This window comes from Bos indicus x Bos taurus, chromosome 6 (assembly GCF_003369695.1).
Source record: "Bos indicus x Bos taurus breed Angus x Brahman F1 hybrid chromosome 6, Bos_hybrid_MaternalHap_v2.0, whole genome shotgun sequence".
Lineage (NCBI taxonomy): Eukaryota > Metazoa > Chordata > Mammalia > Artiodactyla > Bovidae > Bos > Bos indicus x Bos taurus.
Window position 1 is genome coordinate 45,003,637 of NC_040081.1, and position 22,171 is coordinate 45,025,807.

At 37.2% G+C, this 22,171-nt stretch overlaps 1 protein-coding gene across 3 annotated transcripts in view; it reads left to right on the forward strand.

Annotated features, from left to right (window-relative positions):
* PI4K2B (phosphatidylinositol 4-kinase type 2 beta) overlaps window positions 1-18,818 on the forward strand; it is a 36,190-nt gene extending 17,372 nt beyond the window's left edge. For 2 of the 3 annotated variants that reach the window (XM_027544199.1, XM_027544200.1), the window contains 8 exons: window positions 308-508; window positions 1,872-2,003; window positions 4,178-4,331; window positions 6,168-6,229; window positions 10,447-10,546; window positions 13,874-14,007; window positions 14,568-14,627; window positions 16,375-18,818. In XM_027544199.1, the coding sequence (XP_027400000.1) occupies window positions 308-508; window positions 1,872-2,003; window positions 4,178-4,331; window positions 6,168-6,229; window positions 10,447-10,546; window positions 13,874-14,007; window positions 14,568-14,627; window positions 16,375-16,548 (1,017 nt within the window). In that variant the 3' untranslated portion in view covers window positions 16,549-18,818. The remainder of the gene's footprint in view (window positions 1-307; window positions 509-1,871; window positions 2,004-4,177; window positions 4,332-6,167; window positions 6,230-10,446; window positions 10,547-13,873; window positions 14,008-14,567; window positions 14,628-16,374) is intronic. The other variant, XM_027544201.1, reaches the window with a different exon arrangement.
* The last annotated feature ends 3,353 nt before the right edge of the window (window positions 18,819-22,171 follow it).

Below are 22,171 nucleotides of genomic sequence, written 5' to 3' on the forward strand. Positions count from 1 at the left end.
TTTTAACTAGGGCATCCATTATGTAAAATGGGTGAAACCAGAGGATGGGGTCTCAGAGCCCTCTCCTCTCACCTTCTCTAGGGTTTCTCAGAGCACAGTTTGAAAACCACTATCTCAAAAGATTATTGATTTTAGATTGTTGAATAAGAATGCTTGTAAAACTGTGACTAGAATTAAAACTCTTAATTATTAAGGGTTATGCCCAAATCTGTGGTGGGAAGAGTAGAAAAAGACCAGAATGTATGTTATGGATTATCATCTCCCTATGTTAAAAGTCTAACAAAGTGTTTACTTTCTTCCTATATAGAAAATTATTGGTGTGTTTAAACCCAAATCAGAAGAGCCTTACGGTCACCTGAATCCGAAATGGACCAAATACGTTCACAAGGTCTGCTGCCCTTGCTGCTTTGGCAGGGGCTGCCTGCTTCCTAACCAGGGATACCTTTCCGAAGCTGGTGCCTACCTTGTGGATGAAAAGCTTCATCTGGGCATTGTACCAAAAACAAGGGTAAAGGAGACATTCTTTCTATCATGTACTTCTGGTATCAGATCAGATCAGTCGCTCAGTCGTGTCTGACTCTTTGCGACCCCATGAATCGCAGCATGCCAGGCCTCCCTGTCCAACACCAACTCCCGGAGTTCACTGAGACTCATGTCCATCAAGTCAGTGATGCCATCCAGCCATCTCATCCTCTGTCGTCCCCTTCTCCTCTTGCCCCCAATCCCTCCCAGCATCAGAGTCTTTTCCAATGAGTCAACTCTTCGCATGAGGTGGCCAAAGTACTGGAGTTTCAGCTTTAGCATCATTCCTTCCAAAGAAATCCCAGGGCTGATCTCCTTCAGAATGGACTGGTTGGATCTCCTTGCAGTCCAAGGGACTCTCAAGAGTCTTCTACAACACCACAGTTCAAAAGTATCAATTCTTCGGCGCTCAGCCTTCTTCACAGTCCAACTCTCACATCCATACATGACCACAGGAAAAACCATAGCCTTGACTAGACAAACCTTTGTTGGCAAAGTAATGTCTCTGCTTTTGAATATGCTATCTAGGTTGGTCATAACTTTCCTTCCAAGGAGTAAGCGTCTTTTAATTTCATGGCTGCAGTCACCATCTGTAGTGACTTATAGTATACAGAATCTAAAATCGTGGTTGGTAATCCAGAGTCACATATGACTAGTAAATTGATTCTGGTGTCAGTCAGTTGGTTCAGTCACTCAGTCGTGTCTGACTGTTTGTGACCCCATGGACTCCAGCATGCCAGGCCTCCCTGTGCATCACCGACTCCTGGAGCTTGCTCAAACTCATGTCCATCGAGTCAGTGATGCCATCCAACCATCTATCCTCTGTTGTTGCCTTCTTCTACTGCCTTCAATCTTTCCCAGCATCAGGATCTTTTCCAATGAGTGTAGACGCACAGAATATCCAAGGGAATATCTCTTTCTCACGTGAGCTGAGATGATGCTGACAAAAAGAAGAGAAAGAACCAGCATTTAGAAAGCTGAAAAAAATCAGTGATCTAGAAATTCTGTTGAAGATAGAGATAACTAACATACTCAGAAGATTCCTGTCTTTGTCTCTTTGGCCTTTATACATTTTTACTTAAATTTCTCTAAATCTTCCTTCCTAATTCTACATACTTCTTTCTTCCACTGGCCAATTTTAGGCTGCCTCTCTCAGAAAGAAATACATATGTGCCATTTAACTAACTTTGCAAAGTCTCTTAGCTTTTCTGTTTTAGATTCTCAGGGGCATTTAGTATAGCATTAAACTTCACTCATTTGTAGCATTAGTGTGAGTTCCATGGTGTATGTGAATAGACATACTACAATGCAAATTCTAATAGCCATTTCTCTAAACTGTACATTTCTAGGTGGTTTGGCTTGTCAGTGAGACATTTAACTACAGTGCAATTGACCGTGCAAAATCTAGAGGCAAAAAGTATGCTTTAGAAAAAGTGCCAAAAGTAGGTAGAAAATTTCATCGGATAGGACTTCCTCCTAAGGTAAGTTACTGTGATGAGCTTTGGGAAGGGTGGGGGCGCAACGGAGGGCGGGCAATTCATCATATATTGGGCTTCCCAGATGGCACAGTAAAGAATCTGCCTGCCAGTGCAGGAAGTCCAAGAGACACGGGTTCAATCCTTGGGTCAGGAAGATCCCCTGGAGAAGGAAATGGCAACCCACTCCAGTATTCTTGCCTGGAGAATCCCATGGACAGAGGAGCCTGGCAGACTACAGTCCATGGGGTCACAAAGAGTCAGACACAGCGAAGCACACACAAACTTCAACAAACTTCATCACATATCACCAGAGCTCTGTAGGCTCTGTGCTGTCGGCTGTGGATATATTAGTAAAAACGGTTTTGTCATCTTCAAGGGCTTGTAGTAACAAGCAGTCTCAACACAATATAATAAAGGTGTTAATGATGATTAAGTGCAGAGAGCTTAGAGTGAGTAGAGGAGGGATATTTAATCCAGTTTGGAGAGCTGGAGAATTTCCAAGAGGAGATTGCACCTAAGGCTTTATAAAGTTACAGCTGAAAGTATAGGCCTAGAATTAGACCCAGACTGTACTCCAAGCCTCTTCACCAGTTAGCTCTGAGACCTTGGGCGAGTCTCTTAAATTCCAAGCTCCAGTTTCTATAAATCGAGGATGACAGAAACTACTAGGGTTGTGAGAATAAAGTGATAAAGTTTATTTCAGGTGCTTGGTATAGTCCTTGGCACATAGTAAATGGTAGTAACCAGGTTTACTCACTACATATTAAATTTTGTTTTTTCCTTATCATAGGTTTTAAATAAACCTAAGGGATGATTAGCAACTAGCTCAGCAAGGGTAGTGAAGGTTATGGGAAGAGCATTCTAAAAAAAGCACTAGACTTATTATTATTTTTTTTAATATATTTAATCTGCAATTTTTTTGTCTTGTTGTTGCTATGCATTTATTTATATAAAAGAATTAGAGTAAGAACTACATGGTTAACTTGTCTTTATTATTGTACTCCAAGTAAGCAGGAAATTTTGAAAACATTGACAAGGCTTGTTACTCCTTGCATATGCTGAAATAATTTCCCTATTTATGACTACTAACACCTCATTATGAGTGCTTTAGAGAAAACATTTAGGAAATCATTAAAATTTCATGCCGGCAACAAGTCACATAAAGTGGTAAGAGATGTTTATTGTTGGCATCACCATCCAGCTTGTAGGATTTTAATTCCCCAACCGGGGATCGAACCCCCAGCCCCTCAGCGGTGAAAGCATGTAGTCCTAACCACTGGACTGCCAGGGAATTCCTGAGATAGATTTTCTTTGTAGTGATTTGCTTGTATTTATGAAGCCAGCTTCCCTGATGGCTCAGGCAGTAAAGAACCTGCCTGCAAGGCAGGAGGCCTGGGTTCGATCCCTCAGTAGGGAAGATGCCCTGGAGGAGGAGATGGCAACCCACTCCAGTATTCTTGCCTGGAGAATCCCATGGGCAAAGGAGGCCAGCTAGGTTACCATTATCTATGTGTTCTATGCTTTTAAATTTGTATTTCCTTCTTTAAAAAAATTGTTTAATGTTAACAGCTCGTAATTTTAGTGATACGAAACCTTATAATTATGACATATCTTCAAGGAAAGGACTTTTTTAAAAACCACTGTAGAGGTTATGATTAATTATTTAAAATTTATTATAGGATCTTTAAGCTGCATAGTCAAATAATTCATTCATTTTAAAAAATAAGGTTATTTTCTCTTGTAAAAAAGAATTTTAATGTATTTTTCCAGTAAGATAAAATTACATTATTATTAAATAGCCAAGAGAGGTACAGGTTTGCTCTTCATAATTGAATTCATTTTAATAAATATTTTTAGAAAATAGCATTCTCGTTGAGAATATTACCTTGGGTACATGTGTGTATTTTATTTTTCAATTATCCTAAAATAGCTTCTATGCTCCTTAAAAGTCTAGGATTGATCATTCTTTATTTGCTATGTATTCTTTATGTGATTATTTTAAATTAATGTATAAGAATAGTTTTCTTGATAAATGTGGCTTATGTAAATTAGTGTTAATTTCAGTTTTTCTTATTGTGTTTATATAAAGTATTTTATGACAGTACTGCTGAGAAATTTTAAAAGTAATTCCTTTGTTCTTGTATTTTCTTTTCTAACTATAATTCTTAAAATTATAGATTGGTTCCTTTCAGTTATTTGTTGAAGGTTACAAGGAGGCTGAATATTGGCTTAGGAAATTTGAAGCTGACCCTTTGCCTGAGAATATTAGAAAACAGTTTCAGTCACAGTTTGAAAGATTAGTTGTTTTGGATTACATCATCAGAAATACAGGTATTGAAGTTCTCTCATTTGTTTACTCACATCTTCTTAACTTTCAAACTGTATTCAACTCTTGTTTATCCAAGTCAAAGATGTAAAGTTTTGCTGCAGTAGTCTTAAGGCTACTTTTTGAAAAAGGCAAAGTCTTTTTTCTTTGCCTGCCTTGGAAAGCAGAAATGTAGTGCTGACTCTCCCAGGCAGAATTAACCTCATACTGGAGATTCTGACTCAGGGCGGACTCCTGCCCCAGTGATAGTGGTGAGTACCTGTCCCTCAGGTGGAGTTGCTTGGCAGCAGTACAAAGCCTGCTGGAAATTAGAGATGTTATCTGCATAATATGAATAATTAAAACTTGATTGTGTAAGTTGTTTTAGATGCTTATTTTGACATTAGATGACTGTTAGTACAGTCTGTAAATACAACACACTCTTAATTTTTTCTGTGCTGGCAGGGAGCAGTGACGTTGTTGATAACTTGAAGCAGTGATTCCCAAATGTGGTTCCCTGGTCTGTTTTAGGATCAGTGTTATGTGGGCCCAAATGCATCTTCTGGGAACCCATCCCAGTCTACTGAATGTAGATCCAGCAGTTAGTGTTTTAACAGGTCTTATGGGGCTTCCCTGGTAGCTCAGTCAGTGAAGAATCTGCCCGCAGTGCAGGAGACCCAGGTTCAGTCTGAGTCAGGAAGATCCCCTGGAGAAGGAAATGGCAACCCACTCCAGTATTCTTGCCTGGAAGATCCTATGGACAGAGGAGCCTGGCAGGCTACAGTTCATAGGGTCACAGAGAGTTGGACATGGCTGAAGTGACCAAAGTACCACCCACCAGGTAATTCTGATGTACTCTGAAGCTTGAAAACTCTAGTTCAGAATTTTTGCTCATTTATACTAGTTTCTGAAAAAACATTATATACCTTTTTACATTCACCTCTTGAAATCATGCGGTCTTAAATTAATGGTAAAATTAGTGTAGCGTCCAATGGAATATAGTACTCAATCACAAAAAAGAATGAAATATTGCCATTTGCAGCAATGTGATGGACCTAGAAAATGTTAGAGAAGTAAATCAGTCTGAGAAAGACAAAAATTATACGGTCAATTATATGTGGAATCTAAAGTAATACCAATGAATCTGCACACAAAACAGAAACAGACTTGCAGCCGTAGGAAAGAAACTTGCAGTTACCCAAGGGGAGAAGGAAGGAAGGAGGGGCAAATTAGGAGTATGGGATTAACAGGTACAAACTGCTATACGTAAATAAGCAACAAGGAGATGGTATAGCATAGGAAATTATATTCAATATCTTGTAATAACTATAATGGAAAATAATCTGATAAATTGTATATTTACCTGAATCACTTTGCTGTACACCTGAAACTAACACAATGTTGTATTCAATAAATCAACTCTATTCCAGTTTTTTAAAAAATTTGTGTCTAGAGTCCTCTTGTTGTGACATTAGGTAAGAGCCCATCCAGAAATTTGCTTGGAAACGGGGGTAGATAGTTCTTCTCCCTAAGGTGAAGAGAAATTATCCTTTCTAATAATGCTGACTTAAAAGTTCTTGACAGTAATTGTACCTACTTCACAGAGTTTTTGTAAGAATTTGATGAGTTAATACATGTTAAGCACTTAACAATGTCTGGCACAGAGTAAACAATAAATGTTAACTAACATTTATGAGTATTTTTAGTTTGTATGTATTAAATTGAAGCCTTTAATGTGTTAATATGCTACAGATAACAAATGAAGGTCTCAAAATCAAAGAGGTGACAAGATTTTTCTGCTTGATATTAAGCTATGATATCTATAAAAAATGAAGTAATAGATTTTTCATTTGTTTTGAAAGACAGGGGAAATGATAACTGGTTAATCAGATGTGAAAAGCAGACACATGAAGATGAAATTACGGTGAGGGAATTTTAATATATATGCATATATAAACACACTATTAGTGTCTATTAAAAATTCCTTGAAGTTATTCTTCATCACTTCCTCATTTCCTTCACCTTGATCCTTGGTTTTTATCTCCTTTTTCTGTTTTTATCATCTTATTTCTTTCCTTTGCCTGCTTATGTTGCATTTTTTGTTCTGTTTTTGAAATCTCTGTGCAATTTTATTTTGTATGTTGTATTAATATAGAAGAATAACATCAGCTCAGTACTGATATTCTTTTTAGTGGAAAAGGTCAGTTTTCATTCCAGTCCCAAAGAAAGGCAATGCCAAAGAATGATCAAACTACCACACAGTTGCACTCATCTCACACGCTAGTAAAGTAATGCTCAAAATTCCCCAAGCCAGGCCTCAACAGTATATGAACTGTGAACTTCCATATGTTCAAGCTGGATTTAGAAAAGGCAGAGGAAGCAGCGATCAAATTGCCAACATCCACTGAATCATCAAAAAAGCAAGAGAGCTCCAGAAATACATCTACTTCTGCTTTATTGACTATGCCAAAGCCTTTGACTGTGTGGATCACAGCAAACTGTAGAAAATTCTGAAAGAGATGAGAATACCAGACCACCTGACCTGGCTCTTGAGAAATCTGTACGCAGGTCAGGAAGCAACAGATAGAACTGGACATGAAACAACAGACTGGTTCCAAATCGGGAAAGGAGTACGTCAAGGCTACATATTGTCACCCTGCTTATTTAACTTATATGCAGAGTGTATCATGAGAAACACTGGGCTGGAAGAAGCACAAGCTGGAATCAAGATTGCCGGGAGAAATATCAATAACCTCAGATATGCAGATGACACCACCTTTATGGCAGAAAATGAAGAAGAACTAAAGAGCTTCTTGATGAAAGTGAAAGAAGAGAGTGAAAAAGTTGGCTTAAAGCTCAACATGCAGAAAACTAAGATCATGGCATCCGGTCCCATCACTTCATGGCAAATAGATGGGGAAACAAGGGAAACAGTGTCAGACTTTATTTTGGGGGGCTCCAAAATCACTGCAGATAGTGACTGCAGCCATGAAATTAAAAGACACTTGCTCCTTGGAAGATAAGTTATGACCAACCTAAACAGCATATCTAGGTGGTGAGTATATGGTTAATTATATACTGTACATTTTTCATAATAAAGTCAAAGAGAAACATCAGTCTATCCTTGAGGGTCAACTGTATCATAGATGGCTAGAGAAATTGTAAATGAATGACATTAATATGGGTTACATATTAAATAATATCAAAATATTTACAAAAAAAAAAAAAGCAGAGACATTACTTTGCCAATAAAGGTCCATCTAGTCAAAGCTATGGTTTTTCCAGTAGTCATATATGGATGTGAGAGTTGGAGTATAAAGAAAGCTGAGCACTGAAGAATTGATGCTTTTGAACTGTGGTGTTGGAGAAGACTCTTGAGAGTCCCTTGGACTGCAAGGAGATCCAACCAGTCCATCCTAAAGGAGATCAGTCCTGGGTGTTCTTTGGAGGAACTGATGCTAAAGCTGAAACTCCAATACTTTGGCCACCTGATTTGCAGAGCTGACTCATTTGAAAAGACCCTGATGCTGAGAAAGATTGAAGTTGGGAGGAGAAGGGGACAACAGAGGATGAGATGGTTGGATGGCATCACCAACTCAGTGGACACGAGTTTGAGTAAACTCCGGGAGTTGGTGATGGACAGGGAGGCCTGGCGTGCTGCATGCAGTCCATGGGATTGCAGAGAGTCAGACACAACTGAATGACTGAACTGAACTGCACTGACTCTGATTATTTAAAGCTGTTACATCACTTTAAAAAGTTTGTAGTTTTCATAGTTCATCAAAGAATTTTGAAATTACATATTCAAAGTACTCAGCAATAAAGAAAGAACACCCTTGATACACGCAATAATGTGGATGAATCTCAATACCCTGCTGAGTGAAAGAAGCTAAACAAAAGGGAAGATACTGTCTGATTCCTTTTATATAAAGATCTAGAAAGTGTAAACTAATCCCTAGGGACAGAAAGCAGACGATGCTTGCCTGGGGTGGGATAGAGGGAGGGAGGAGACTACTAAAGGACACAGGGAAACATCTGGGTGGTTTCATATCTTTCAGTGCTTATCAACTTGTACACTTTAATGTGCAAAGTTTATTGTGTGTATATTATACCTCAATGAAGTTGTAAATAGAAAAAATAGAAATAAAAATAAATGACAGTTATAGCAGAAATGGGTTTAAAAATACATGTATAAAAATATACATGCTTATAATAGTTTCTAAATATATTTTATTGGTATATCTAAAGCAACTGGATTTTACTGAAAACCTTATTCTTTTGCTCTGAAGTATTTTGTGCATTCTCATTGAGATAAGATATTTGATATAAACTAACAGAAACAACTCTGGCATGTATCACCTGTACCTTCACTCTAATACTTTTAATTTAAAAATTATCTTTTTCACCTTTTTAAAATCTAGACCACTTAATAATGACAATGTCTATTTTTAGATAATAAGAAGTACTCTTCAACATGAAAACTTTCTTGCGTCTGAGGCTTGCATTTCCATTACAGGAGAATGAAGAAGTTAGAAATGGCCTACATTCTGTAATCAAGAGTATCTTGAGGTTCCTTCTACTGGACCTTATTACATTTAGCCATGGTCGTTGGAGAGTTTTATTTAGAAACATTTTGTATTTGAACTAATTATTTCTATGAGACCCTAGGAAAGACTTTATTTTAGTAAGGTAAATCATTATCTTAAACATACCAGTATTTTGCAAATGCCATACATTTACGCCCTGGTGGCTCAGTCAGGAAGGAATCAGCCTGCCAATGCCGGAGACCCAGGTTTGATCCCTGGGTAGGGAAGATCCCCTAGGGAAGGAAATGGCAACCCACTCCTGTATTCTTGTCTGGAGAATCCCATGGACAAAGGAACCTGGCAGGTTACAGTCCATGGGGGTCACAGAGTCAGACACAACTGAGAAACTAACACACACACATCCATTTAAGCAACACATCTAACAGTAAATTATCCAGAACTACACATTTTATTTATTTTTCTCCCCAACTTTATTGAGGTATTATTGACATGCATGCAGTTTTAAGGTGTATAATATGATGATTTGATATAAGTATATATTGTGAAATGACCATCACAGTATGGTTAGCTAACACCTCCGTCCCATCACATAATTAACATTTTTTGGTATACATGGTCATAACATTTATTTTCAAAAAATTTTTTAATTGGAGGGATGTTGCTTTACAATGTTGTGTTGGTTTCTGCAATGCAACAACGCAAATCAATCATAATTATATGTATATCCTTTCCCTCTTGAGCCTCGCTCCCCTCCCCTGCATCTCACCTCTAGGTCATTACAGAGCACCAGGCTGGACTTCCTGTGTTATATAGCAACTTTCCTCTAGTTTTCTATTTTACACATAATAGTGTATACATGTCAGTGCTACCTTCTCAGTTCATCCCGCCCTTTCCTTACCCAGCTGTGTCCATAAGTCCTTTCTCTACATCTGCATCTCCATTCCTCACTGCAAATGGGTTCATCAGTACCATTTTTCTAGATTTCATATATATGCGTTAATATATTTGTTTTTCTCTTTCTGACTTACCTCACTCTATACAAAACTACCATATAACCCAGCTGTCCCACTACTGGGCATATACCCTGAGAAAAACCACAATTCTAAAAGACACATGTTCCCCAGGGTTCATTGCAGCACTATTTAACAATAGCCAGGACATGGAAGCAACCTAGATGTCCATAAATAGGTGAGCCAATAAAGAAGATGTGGTGTGTGTAATACAATGGAATATTACTTGGCATAAAAAGGAACGGATTTGAGTCAGTTGCAGTGAGGTGGATGAACCTAGAGCCTGTTATACAGAACTACACATTCTGAAGTCTTAATAATGTCAAGCCTACTTCCCCAAAGATGAAAAGAATGAAACTATTACTGTATAACTTTGTAATAGCAAATTTAAAAAGTAGTGATTATGAAGTTTTTACTGGTTCTTAAGACCCTGTCTTCCCTTAAATGGTAAATTGGTACTTTTTGGTAACTTTATTTTTATAGACTCTTCAGATAAAATGTCTTTAAAGCTCAATAATTATTATACATTTTTCTTTTGGAAATATGCATGTAAATTGTTTTATCAATTATTTTCTCCCTTTTAGGATACAAAATGGACTGATGATAAAGAAACACTTATTAAAATAGCTGCAATTGATAACGGTCTAGCTTTTCCTTTTAAACATCCTGATGAGTGGAGAGCATGTGAGTATTTAGAAATTTTTATAGAATCTCTGCTGCTGCTAAGCTGCTAAGTCACTTCAGTCGTGTCCGACTCTGTGTGACCCCTTTTTCAGAATAGGATGGGAATGAAATTTATGCATATCAAAATAGCAGAGGAAAAGCTGGGTCTATTACAGTCATTCGGGCTCAGTTCTAGGCACTTGGGATGCAAAGATGTGTAACACACTCTGTGAGCCTTGCCATGGTTCATTCCTTATTTTTGAGTGACTATGTCTGATTTTGATTTCTTGGCTTGTGTTAGCCTTGTAAAATAAATTTGATAGCTTTCCAAATTTGAAATTTGTTAGTCATTCTTTGCTAACTTGATCTATGGCCAATTTAAAGGATTATTTTTGAGAAGAATGTGGTTGAGCACCAAGTCTGTCTTCTAATGAAAACTTGGTAGTCAAATCATATTCTTGACCCATTTTTTAACCGCTTAATCTGCTAATTTTTGAGAGACAGAGTTCACTGTGATTGCGATTTTGTCAATTTCTTTTTGTATTTCTATGCACTTTTTGCTTTGTATTTCACACTCAGAGTCCCAGTGTTTTATCTTGCTGGGGTGACTTGTTCTTTTTGTTAGTGTAAAATATATCCCTCTTTATCCCTCACAGTGTTTTTCGCATTTCTTATTTTGTCTGTTGTAATATTGCTATGCCTCATTTCTTTTTACTAGTATTTACCTGTATTATTCTATACTTTTATTTTCAAGTTCCATCATTTTGTTTTAAGTACATGACATAGAAATAGCTCCTAGCTGAAGATTTTTTGCCTAATCTGAGATCCTTTTAATAGCTACACTTAACTCTGTAATTTGTCTCAATAAACTCCTGATGTGTTTGAACTTTTCCTACCATCTTTTTTTTTCCTATTTACCATGAATTTCAATTTTTTTCTTTTTTTCCTTTCCTATCTTTGGTTGAACTGACTTAAGATGTCTTTGTTCTTTTTTTTTTTTACCTCTAATGGTTTGGAATCTATATATAAATTGCCTTTTAATGGTGTCAAGTTTAAGATGCCTGCAATACACCTGGAAAATTTTACCAAACACAAACACCAAAAAATAAGGATCTAGAACTTGAAAGAGTAATTGGTATTGAGGATGTAATTTTTTTAAACTGTTACTTTGGTAAGTGGAAGCCATGGCAGTGTTGCTATCACCTGGGAAAACCATAGTGAACAAATGCCATCACTAGGGCAATGTGAGATACATAGATACTCAATAAACATTTCATGAATGTTTGGTGGGGCTCCTCTGGTAGCTCAGCTGGTAAAGAATCTGCCTGCAATGCAGGAGACTCCAGTTTGATTCCTGGGTCAGGAAGATCTCCTAGAGAAGGGATAGGCTTCCCACTCCAGTATTCTTGGGCTTCCCTGGTAGCTCAGTCAGTAAAGAATCTGTCTGCAATGCGGGAGATCTGGATTCCTCCCTAGGTTGGAATACTGGTATTGAGGATGTCATTTTTAAACTGTCACCTTGGTAAGTGGAAGCCATGGTGGTGTTGCACCTGGGAAAATCATGGTGAACAAATGCCATCACTGGGGCAATGTGAGATATGTAGGTACTCAATAGACATTTCATGAATGTTTAGTAAGTGAAGGAGAGAAAAGACGAAGTGTAGAGTCTGGCAATGGTGGTGTTGAAACCGGGAAAAAAAAGCCAGCAAAAGAGAAATGGCTTAAAAGACAGAAGGTAAAGTTTGAGACAGTGGTAGCACCAAAAACCACATAGGGGAGCATTTCACAGAGGGAGACAATAGAGAACAGTGCTGCTTGCTGCAAAGACGCTCGAAGTAGCATGAGGACTGCACACGGACTTTTGGAAAGAGCCTTAGGAGATGACTGGTGGCCTTAGGGGAGAGTGTGAATGGTGATAGAAGAAGTTGAGGGGCAGGGATTGGAATTAGAGACAGGCAGAGAATCAGAGCTTTTCTTTTACATAATTGGTCAGGGGAAGGCTTTCTTTGGAATGGACTGTACTTTCCATAGTATTCAAAGAGATAGGTAAAGGAGAATTCAGAAGAAATGACTCTAAAGGCAAAGTTTTTTTCCTCGGGGCTTTCTGAGTGGTAAGAGCTAGAGATTCTCCTTGAATGAACTGTAGTTCTGTACGGGATCATACTGTCATAAACCTTACCTTTTCTTGTAAGAATCTGAATATGCACCCTTTATCTAGATTATCTCACTACTTTACGAATCTTTCTAGTCCTGACACTGTGTATATTTAATGGTCTTCTTGGGTGAGAACTAGAGTTAGCCCCAAATCATGAATCTTTGCTCTCTCAAAGTGGCTTACCTAATGACCTGAAAGTGAAAGTTGCTCAGTTGTGTCCGACTCTTTGCCACCCCATGGACTATACAGTCCATGGAATTCTCCAGGCCAGAAGAATACTAGAGTGGGTGTAGCCTTTCCCTCTTCCAGGAGATCTTCCCAACCCAGGGGTCAAACCCAGGTCTCCCTCATTGCAGGCAGATTCTTTACCAGCTGAGCCACAAGGGAAGCCCAAGAATACTGGAGTGGGTAGCCTATCCCTTCTCCAGCAGATCTTCCCAACCCAGGAATTGAATTGGGGTCTCCTGCATTGCAGGCGGATTCTTTACCAACTGAGCTATCAGGGAAGCCCACCTATTGACCTACAAGTGATTTAAAATTTTAAGCACAGACACATATACACATACCAATGAGTCATCAGTTCCTGACCATTTGTGGCTGAAACTGCAGGGAGACCTCAGCCATGATATCTGGGGTTGTGAACAAATTATAGGTACCGCTCAATTTCCAAACACAGCAGCCAGACATTCAGATATGATATAGGGCTGTTGGAGATATACTCATTATCAAAACTTACTATTTTCCTGTTTAAAACTCAGAAACCTAACCAGCTCAGGTAAATACCTTACTGTGCTTTACCATCTGAAAGTGAAAGTGTTAGTTGCTCAGTCCTGTCCAACTTTTTGCGACTGCATGGACTGGAGCCTGCCAGACTCCTCTGTCCATGGAATTCTCCAGGCAAGAATACTGGAGTAGGTTGCCATTCTCTTCTCCAGGGGGTCTTTTTGACCCAGGGATCAAATCTGGGTCTCCCGCATTGCAGGCAGATTCTTTACCTTCTGAGCCACCAAGGAAACCATCTGAATTAACCATCTAAACTTAGAAATTTGAATAACTTAAATGGCAAAGAATAAGTGATCCAATAACTTCTCCTGTCTTTTTTGTTAACCCAGGAATTATAGAGAAAAATACAGAATAAATGTGAGTCTAAATAAACCATTTCCCCTCACTGATAAGAATACTTTTTTTTTTAGATCCATTTCACTGGGCTTGGCTTCCTCAAGCAAAAGTTCCTTTTTCTGAAGAAATAAAAAACTTGGTTCTGCCATATATTTCAGACATGAACTTTGTGCAAGATTTATGTGAAGATCTTTGTGAACTTTTTAAGGTAAATAGATTTTTAGTTTTAACTATTTCAGAAAATGAAATAAATCTTAAAAGAGTTTTTCCTAATAGAGCTAATTTGCAGTTTACTGCTTCTGATATCACTGCTTGCAGTAGAACCTGACATAACAGAAAGGAGTTAGCATTTTTCTTTATAGGAGCATAAATTTGTGAAGTTAAACTTTGAGTATTCTTTGAAATGCGACTACATTATAATTCGGGAAGTTGTTTTCTTCAAAAGTTGAACTTTTACAAAATTACTCTGTGAATTTTAAGAAATGTTTGGTGATCTGTTATTATTTAATTCTCTTAAAAAGAGCCTAAAGCTGTTGGCTAGAAAGTCATTTTAAATACTTTCTGGAACAAGTTGGAGTGTAAGAGTATTTATTGTCATTCTAGAGGTACACAAAAATGCATCAAGTAAAAATAATCTTTTTGTGTAACTTTTTCTGTTAGGAATGCTTTGCAATGATCTCCTGTGCTAAGTTGAGTTCATTTGTTTTCAAGTGTTTTTTTCAAAGAGCTTGATTTTTATAATAATGTTTCCTTTTCTGTTTGTGATAGATGGACAGGAATTTTGACAAAGCCACTTTTGAAAAGCAGATGTCTGTGATGAGGGGTCAGGTAGGTTACTTTTTAAAGATCTTGTTCATTGAAAATAGCTCTCTCTGAAACAGTAGTCAACTTTTTTCCTCCATTGTGACGCAGAGACAACTCTCAGTACTGTCCTTTATTCTGAACCAAAATAGTTCAGATGATTAGAAATAAAGTTGATTTCATTACTCTTTTTTTCCCCATATTTCCATATTAGATTTTTTTTTTTACTTTGTTGTGTATTATTTGGTTAGTCAGTTTACTGCTACTGCTAATTCTTGTCCTCACTTTAATAACTGTTTTCCTGAGTATTAGTATCTTTCTCCTTCTCAAATCCACTTGCTTGAATATTTCAATAGCAAGTTCTGTTCCCTGTGGATGATTTTCCTCAGAGAACATGTTTGGCTAGAGCAATCAGTAAATAGTCATGTCAACAAGGACGAGCACTACTTGGGACATAAAAGTACTAGTTGTAACTCAATCCTCTCATTCCTTTTCAGCTCCTTTAATTAGAAACACAGGGTATTAATTGCATCTTCTGGTATGAACCTGAAGGCTAGGCTGACCTACAGGTGACTCTGCTTCTTCTACTCTACTACTAGTATTTAGATTCCAAAAGAAAGACTTGAAATAAAAATAAACTATAGTGCGAACATGGTCATTCAGTGACTTACTAATTAATTTTTTCTTTCTAAAAGATGCATTTCATTTAAGGTAGCTGCTGCAGACCTGTGACCAAGAAGACAAGTCTATTTTTGCACTATTTATTATGCAACATTAACAAATGGATATAATTAAATAACTATTGTATTTATTCATCAATTGCTTATTGACAGAACCAGTGCCAGAAACTGTTCTAGTGATTGAGAGAAAGCAGTGAGTAAAACCAAGTTCCTTCTGTCCTGGAGCCCTTGCTCTGATGAGGCCCGGGGCTAGGAAAGAGGACAGGTTATTAGTTTGCATGCCTATTGGTGTACTGTTGTGCTTATACAGGGCTTTGTTGGAGTCATAAGTTTTAAATAGTAAGTGAAATGGTTGGAGAAGCAGGCTAGAGAGTCAGATTTTGGAGGGCCTTAGATTCCACATGGAAGGGCTTGGAGTAGTTGTTCATCATTTCTGCCTTTTTTTTTTCAAATAATGTGCAAAAATATATTTCAAGTAAATTAGTATTTCTGAGGTCCAGTGTTTCAGATAGGCACAGGCAGAATAGGAAATGAATGCTCTTCTTGAGATTGATCATGACCCTACTGCTATTTAATGTAAAATTCAAAAGTTTTAACTTAATAAACATTATTAGTCAAATTTTAAAAGAAATGCCTTCATACTAGGTCCTATTAATAATCCCAGTGAACATGCAATAAATTTGTTGAGTGAGTGGGTAAGGCAAGTATTTAGTAAAAACGAGACTATTTAGACCAGTGTCTGTTTAGGACCAGTGTCAATGGAACCATTGACCAGTATGTATGTGGAACCATTCACTTTATTCCATTTCTGATTCAATTCTTCTGCATGTAGATGCATTCTAGAATATTTCAGAGTTGTCGGTTGGCAAAAATTTTTTAATTCTAATCTTGTGCATTTGTTTGTATATATGGATGTGTATGTACAAGCATACATAACTCCACATATTTGTATTGATAGCAGGTACTCCTCATCACCGTCTCTGTTGGGCATAAATGGATGAAATAAAAGCTGTAGTTATGAATAGTTAAAATAATATCAGTGAACTGAGGCCTTTACCTTTTCTGAGCTGATGAAAACTTTCTTCCTTCCACAGATCTTAAACCTCACTCAGGCACTGAGAGACAGGAAGACTCCTGTCCAGCTGGTGCAGATGCCTTGTGTGGTTGTGGAGCGCAGTCAGGGTGGAGGGCAGGGTCGGATCATCCAGCTCAGCAATTCATTCACCCAGACTGTCCACTGCAGGAAGCCATTTTTTTCCTCCTGGTAGCAGCTGTGAGGGAAACAACTGTTTGGCCTTGTGTGGTTAAAACATACTGTCACATAAATCTGCTGGTAAGAGCTCCAGCTGCCAGAGCCTCAAATAATATAAGTTTCTAAAAGGCTATCTTTTGAATGTAATCAGAGTTTACAGTTTTTTGTCCAAATATTAAATTTCTATTTCAGGGAAGAAGTGATATATTTCTTATATCATATTTTTGTAGAAAAATTGTATTTTATGTTGTTGATGTTAGTTTAAGGTAATTTCATAGTTTACACATTCTAAAATGAGTATAATTACTCTTGAATTCCAAACAGAAAAATAAGGTGTTTGTTGACTTTGAATACAGTAACTTTTTATATACTTTTTAAACATTGACAAGAATGGTCATGTTAATTCTTCTTACATTATAAAAAGCTTTTGAGGATAAAAGTGCTCTTATGAGCTATAATAGAGTAGTTAATAAGAAATAGGTAAGAATAAAGCAATGTTGCCTTAATTTAAAAAGCTGCTATTTTAGAACTTGAATAAATACTCCTAACGTGACCATTATTAGGGACCAGAAAATTATATTTTGTATAAGTAACTGATAACCATTTTTTTCATACTTCAGAATATTTTTGTCAATTATTTTGTTTACAGTGAGGAAAAAAAAATCTAATGATGTCTTCCACCTTTAAAAAGAAAAATGGAAACACTCAATTGAGACTTGAGGGAAATAATATGAAATGAAGATGGATCCCCAGTATTCTGAAATTCCAAAATAGCATTAAAAAAATCCCTTCTGTTTCTTGCATGGGATCAGTACTTAATCAGTTAGTACTTCCGAGTACTGGTTCAATTTAGTACTTCAATTAGTATTAATCTTCAGTGAAAAGTAAAACATAACTCAAACTGTATATTGGATGGCATTTTGAGGTCCTAGGACATAACCTCTTAAAAATAATAGTAGTTTTGTAGAGTACTTGAATTACTGATGTTATAATTACAGTCAACTCTAGAATATCAGCTCCAATTAAAGGGGAACATGACAGAGATAACCATAATATCATTTTTATTTTATTTTGAACACCAATTTGTCTGACATGCTGGGAATTTGTAGTACTTTTAACTCACTGAGTAGTTTAAATTGAGATGAGCTCCATATGAAGATTTGATCCCAGAGAAGCAAGCAGAAGCTTCTTTCTCTTCTTAGGCTCCAAACAAGTAACATCACCACTCAGACTAAACTGGGCAGTCTGTGGTCTTGGCCTTGTGTTTTTCAAGCTTTCTGTCCTGTAATCTTTTAAACTAAGTTATTTTTATGTAAAAAGTATTTCCTGAAGGTTGAATTAGAACAAAAGTCCTCCCTTCCTCTACATCTTTCTTTTGTTCTTTGTGGATGTGACGAGTAAGAATACTGCTGTCCTGGTGATGTCCATTGGAAACCTGTGTTCTCTTACCTTCTCCAGCCCTCCATGATCCTCGTATTGAGATAATGAAAAACTGACTGGAAATTCAAAACTCAAGCTACTATCTTTAAATAAACACCAGTAATTAAAATGTGCCTTTTGAAGATGTTTTCTTAATGAAATAAGTTTTTATGATCTGGATACTGCCCTCATAAGACAGTTTTTTCAGTATTTTGATAATTGCTATATTAATTTTTTTTTTCTGCTATGAGATTTACTTTTTATACCCATAAGTCTCTTGTTATAATACAGATTCCACTGGCAAGATAATTTTTATAACATAAACTTAGTAAGTTGCTACTACTAAAATTAAATAGTGTGAAAATATTTTTAAATGATCTGACCAGGTCAGAAAAATAAAGCTGAAATATTTAAGATAAGATTACAAGTCAGAATACATTGGTTGTATTTTGTAAATTTTCATAAACTTCGTTTTTTTTAAAATATCGTTAATTTTTTTCAGTGAGTATATTTGTAATGTTAAACCTATAGACTAAAGGTAATAAAACGGATTGATTTCTATATTTCTCCTGAAGTATGTATATTGAATATTTAGAATGTGAATATGTTTATGTTTATGAATGATGCCAAACCACCATTTTCTTACTTTATATGTTAGTACAATTTAATATGTTATCATTCCAAAAGACATTTAACTGGAATCTTTGTAATTAGAGGCATTTTTATTTTTATTTAAATGTAAGCTGCCTTATTCTCCAAATTTGTCAGCAAACATGGAGGCATGTTTTTTTTTAGTCTTGAAAATGACTTGATTCCCAAATTTTTTTTAAGTTTTGTACTAATGGAATTAAAACCTTATTAAAAACAGTGGTGACTAGTTCTTTGATTAGATTACATCTTAAATCGTTTTACAGATATACAAAGAGATGGGTACTGTTTATAGTTCACTTTCTTTCCCGAAATTGCTTGGGCAGCTGTACAGAGTTGAGGAAGAGGTTCTCGGTGTGGTTTTGTTTCCAGTCCTTTCTTGTGGTTAGTTTGGAGTCATGTGACGGAGTCCGGCCAAGGATGTTACGTGACCTCCATATCTGGCAATAAAACTCACTGCATCACACCAGTGGTCACCACTGACCAGTCTCCCATCTTCTCCTTTGGCTATAAACAAAGAATTTGCAAAGTGGAAGTACCCAGGGCATGTGAGTCACTGCTTGGAAACCTACCAGTAGAGCATGCCAACTGCACTGGACTGTGACATGTGCAAGAAATAAGGGCTTGAGTCACTAAGATTTTGCATTTATTTGTTAAAACTTACCATAGTCTGTCCTATCCTAGGTGTTACAGTATAAATAGAAAAATATAAAACATTTTAAAATTAAAAACCAATTACAAAAGGCTAGATGGCAGCCACAGTGAGTATTTAATGTCAGATCCTCATAGAGCAACTGAGATAGCAAAAGAAAAGTCACAGTGACACCATCTTCACTAAATTTAGGTGGAAGAATATCCCTCTGGACCCAAGAAACTAGTAGGATCAAATGGGAACAACAGCGTTGGAGGAGTGAGCAGAGAGAAAGGGAGCGGGTCTTGTGATGGTCTTAAGAGCTAAAGATCCCAGAACCTGCCCACATGTCCTCAGCCCCAGAAGGAGGAGCCCCAGTTGTCAGGCAGTATCAACTGTTGCATTCAAAAGCACAATCAGAATTGGAAGAGGGCTGTCAGCATTCAAGTGGCAGCTGTAAAAGGAGCCTGCAGGGAGGTAATGAGCATTCTCAGAAATACCTGGTGAGAGCACAGAGGCCTACCCTGAGAGAAACTACTAGGAACAAAACAGACATCAACAAGGAGAGGACCCTGGGGATAAAGGAGAGAAAGGCCCTGATACATTTGGAACAGGGGACCAGATAAGACAATTCAGACGGTACTAAGAAGGTACCTAAAAAGCCATGTCATCTGGGAATATACCTAGTGCCACTGTACAGTTAAATATGGTTAAAATAGTATGTTTTATATGATGTGGCTTTTACCACAATAAAAAAACAACAACAACAAAAAAAAAACACCCCACATCATCTGGAAATTACCTGGTCCACTGGTTAGGACTTGGTGCTTTCATTCCCAGGACCTGGGCTCAATCCCTAGGTGGAACTAAGATCCCACAAGTTGTGAAGCACTGTCAAAAAGATAAAAAATAAAAATAATAATTTAAAAATGTTATTTAAAAAAAAAAGTTATCTAATGATTTGTAGTAACTGCAGAAGAGGGAAGCCTAGAACCACAAAACCAGGAAATTCCAGGCCCACCTCACCACCTTCACTGAAATCTTCTGAAAATAAAGGAGCAAAGTATGACAAAGTTCATCCCATTTTAAATATGACCACATGGTAAGGCATGCTTTAAGAAGACAGGATAACATACCTACAGAAAATGAAGATATCCTAGAAACATTTACAAAGCAGAGGAAAACAGTAATATTTGTTAAAATGCTGAAGAAATTCAAGAAATGATAGAAGCCAAGAAAGAACAATACAACATCAGAATCAGAAAAGCTCAAATTAGATGGAAAAAAAAAGAGGTTGATTATCTACATTAAAATAAAGAAAAATTTGATGGGTAAGCAGTAGGAAATAAAATGTTGACAGAAATCAGAAGAAACATTAGAGTTGAAACCATGTGTAAGAAAAACACTAGAAGGAACCCAAGAGCAAACAGACAACATATCCATAGAAACTCTGCAGCAAACATACTTAGTGCTGGAAAACCTGAAGTTTCCTGTATTTGTTTTCTGTTGCTGCTGTAATAAATAGTCACAAACATTAGTGTCTTCAAACAACACAAACTCTTCCATATCTGACAGCTGTGCAGATGAGAAGGCTGATACAAGCGTCAAAGAGCTGTTTCTTTCTGGGGGCTCTAGGAAGGAATCTGCTTGTCCTTTCTTGTATCTCTGAACCTTAGATATTCCTTGGCTTGTAGCCCTCTTCCTCCATGTCCAAATCCAGCAACAGTGGGTTGAATGCTTTTCTCATCATATCATTCTGACACTGACCCTTCTGCTTCCTTCTTGCACTTTTAAGGACCCTTGTTATTACACTGGGCCCACCCAGCTGATCTAATCTCCCTGTCTTAAGGCTTGCTTACATCTCAGTTCCATCTTCAACTTTAATTCCCCTTGGCCGTGTAATATATTCACAAATTCTGGATGCTAGAACATGGGCATCTTTGGGGGCCAGAATTCTGACTTAAGTACTTTCTCTCTGAGATCAATAATATGACAAGGATGTCTGCTTTCACAATCTGTATTCAGTATCGTACTGGAGAGCTTAACCAGTGCAGTAAAGGCAGGGAAGAATTAAAAGGAATTAGGATTGGAAAGAAAATTGTCATTATTTACAGTTGTCATAATTATGCACATAGAAATTTTAAAAGAATCTACCAATAACTATATTAGAATTGATAAGTGAATTTTGGAACGTTTATATCCCAGCAACATCAGTTAGAAAATCTTCAAAGATACCAGTAGCAGCAAAACATACCAGGTTCCTAGGGATAAGTTCAACCAAAGACATATAAGCAAGCCCTCTACACCAGCTATTTTAAAAAAAAATGAGAAACATTAGATTTAAATAAGTGGAGAGCAATGCCATGATTATGTATAAATAATATTAAGATGTTGATGCTCCCAAGTTTGTCTATACACAGTCAAAATGCCATCAGGGCTTTTTTTTTAATTTGACAAGCTAATTCTAAAAGGTGTATGGAAATGTTTTGGCTGAACTATGAGGTGGAGGACTTAAAGGCTACTTGGTCTCAGAACTTACAAAGCTACACAATCAAGACAGTGATAATTGGGATGAAGATAGACATGAAGGGCTTCCCAGGTGGTGCTAGAGGTAAAGAACCCTGCCAATGCAGGAAACTTAAAGAGAGACAGGCTCCGACCCTGGGTCAGGAAGATCCCCTGGAAGAGGGCATGGCAACCCACTCCAGTATTCTTGCCTGAAGAATCCCATGGAGAGAGGAGCCTGGTGGGCTACAGTCCATGAAGTCACAAAGAGCTGGACATGACTGAATCAACTTAGCAGGCACATGGATCAATGAAACTGAATAGGGAATCCAGAAAAAAAAAGTGTAAATATTAGTTATACATAGTAAACTAATTTTCAACAAAGATGCCAAGGCATTTCAATGAAAAGGGTAGTCTTTTCAAAAAATGGTGCTGC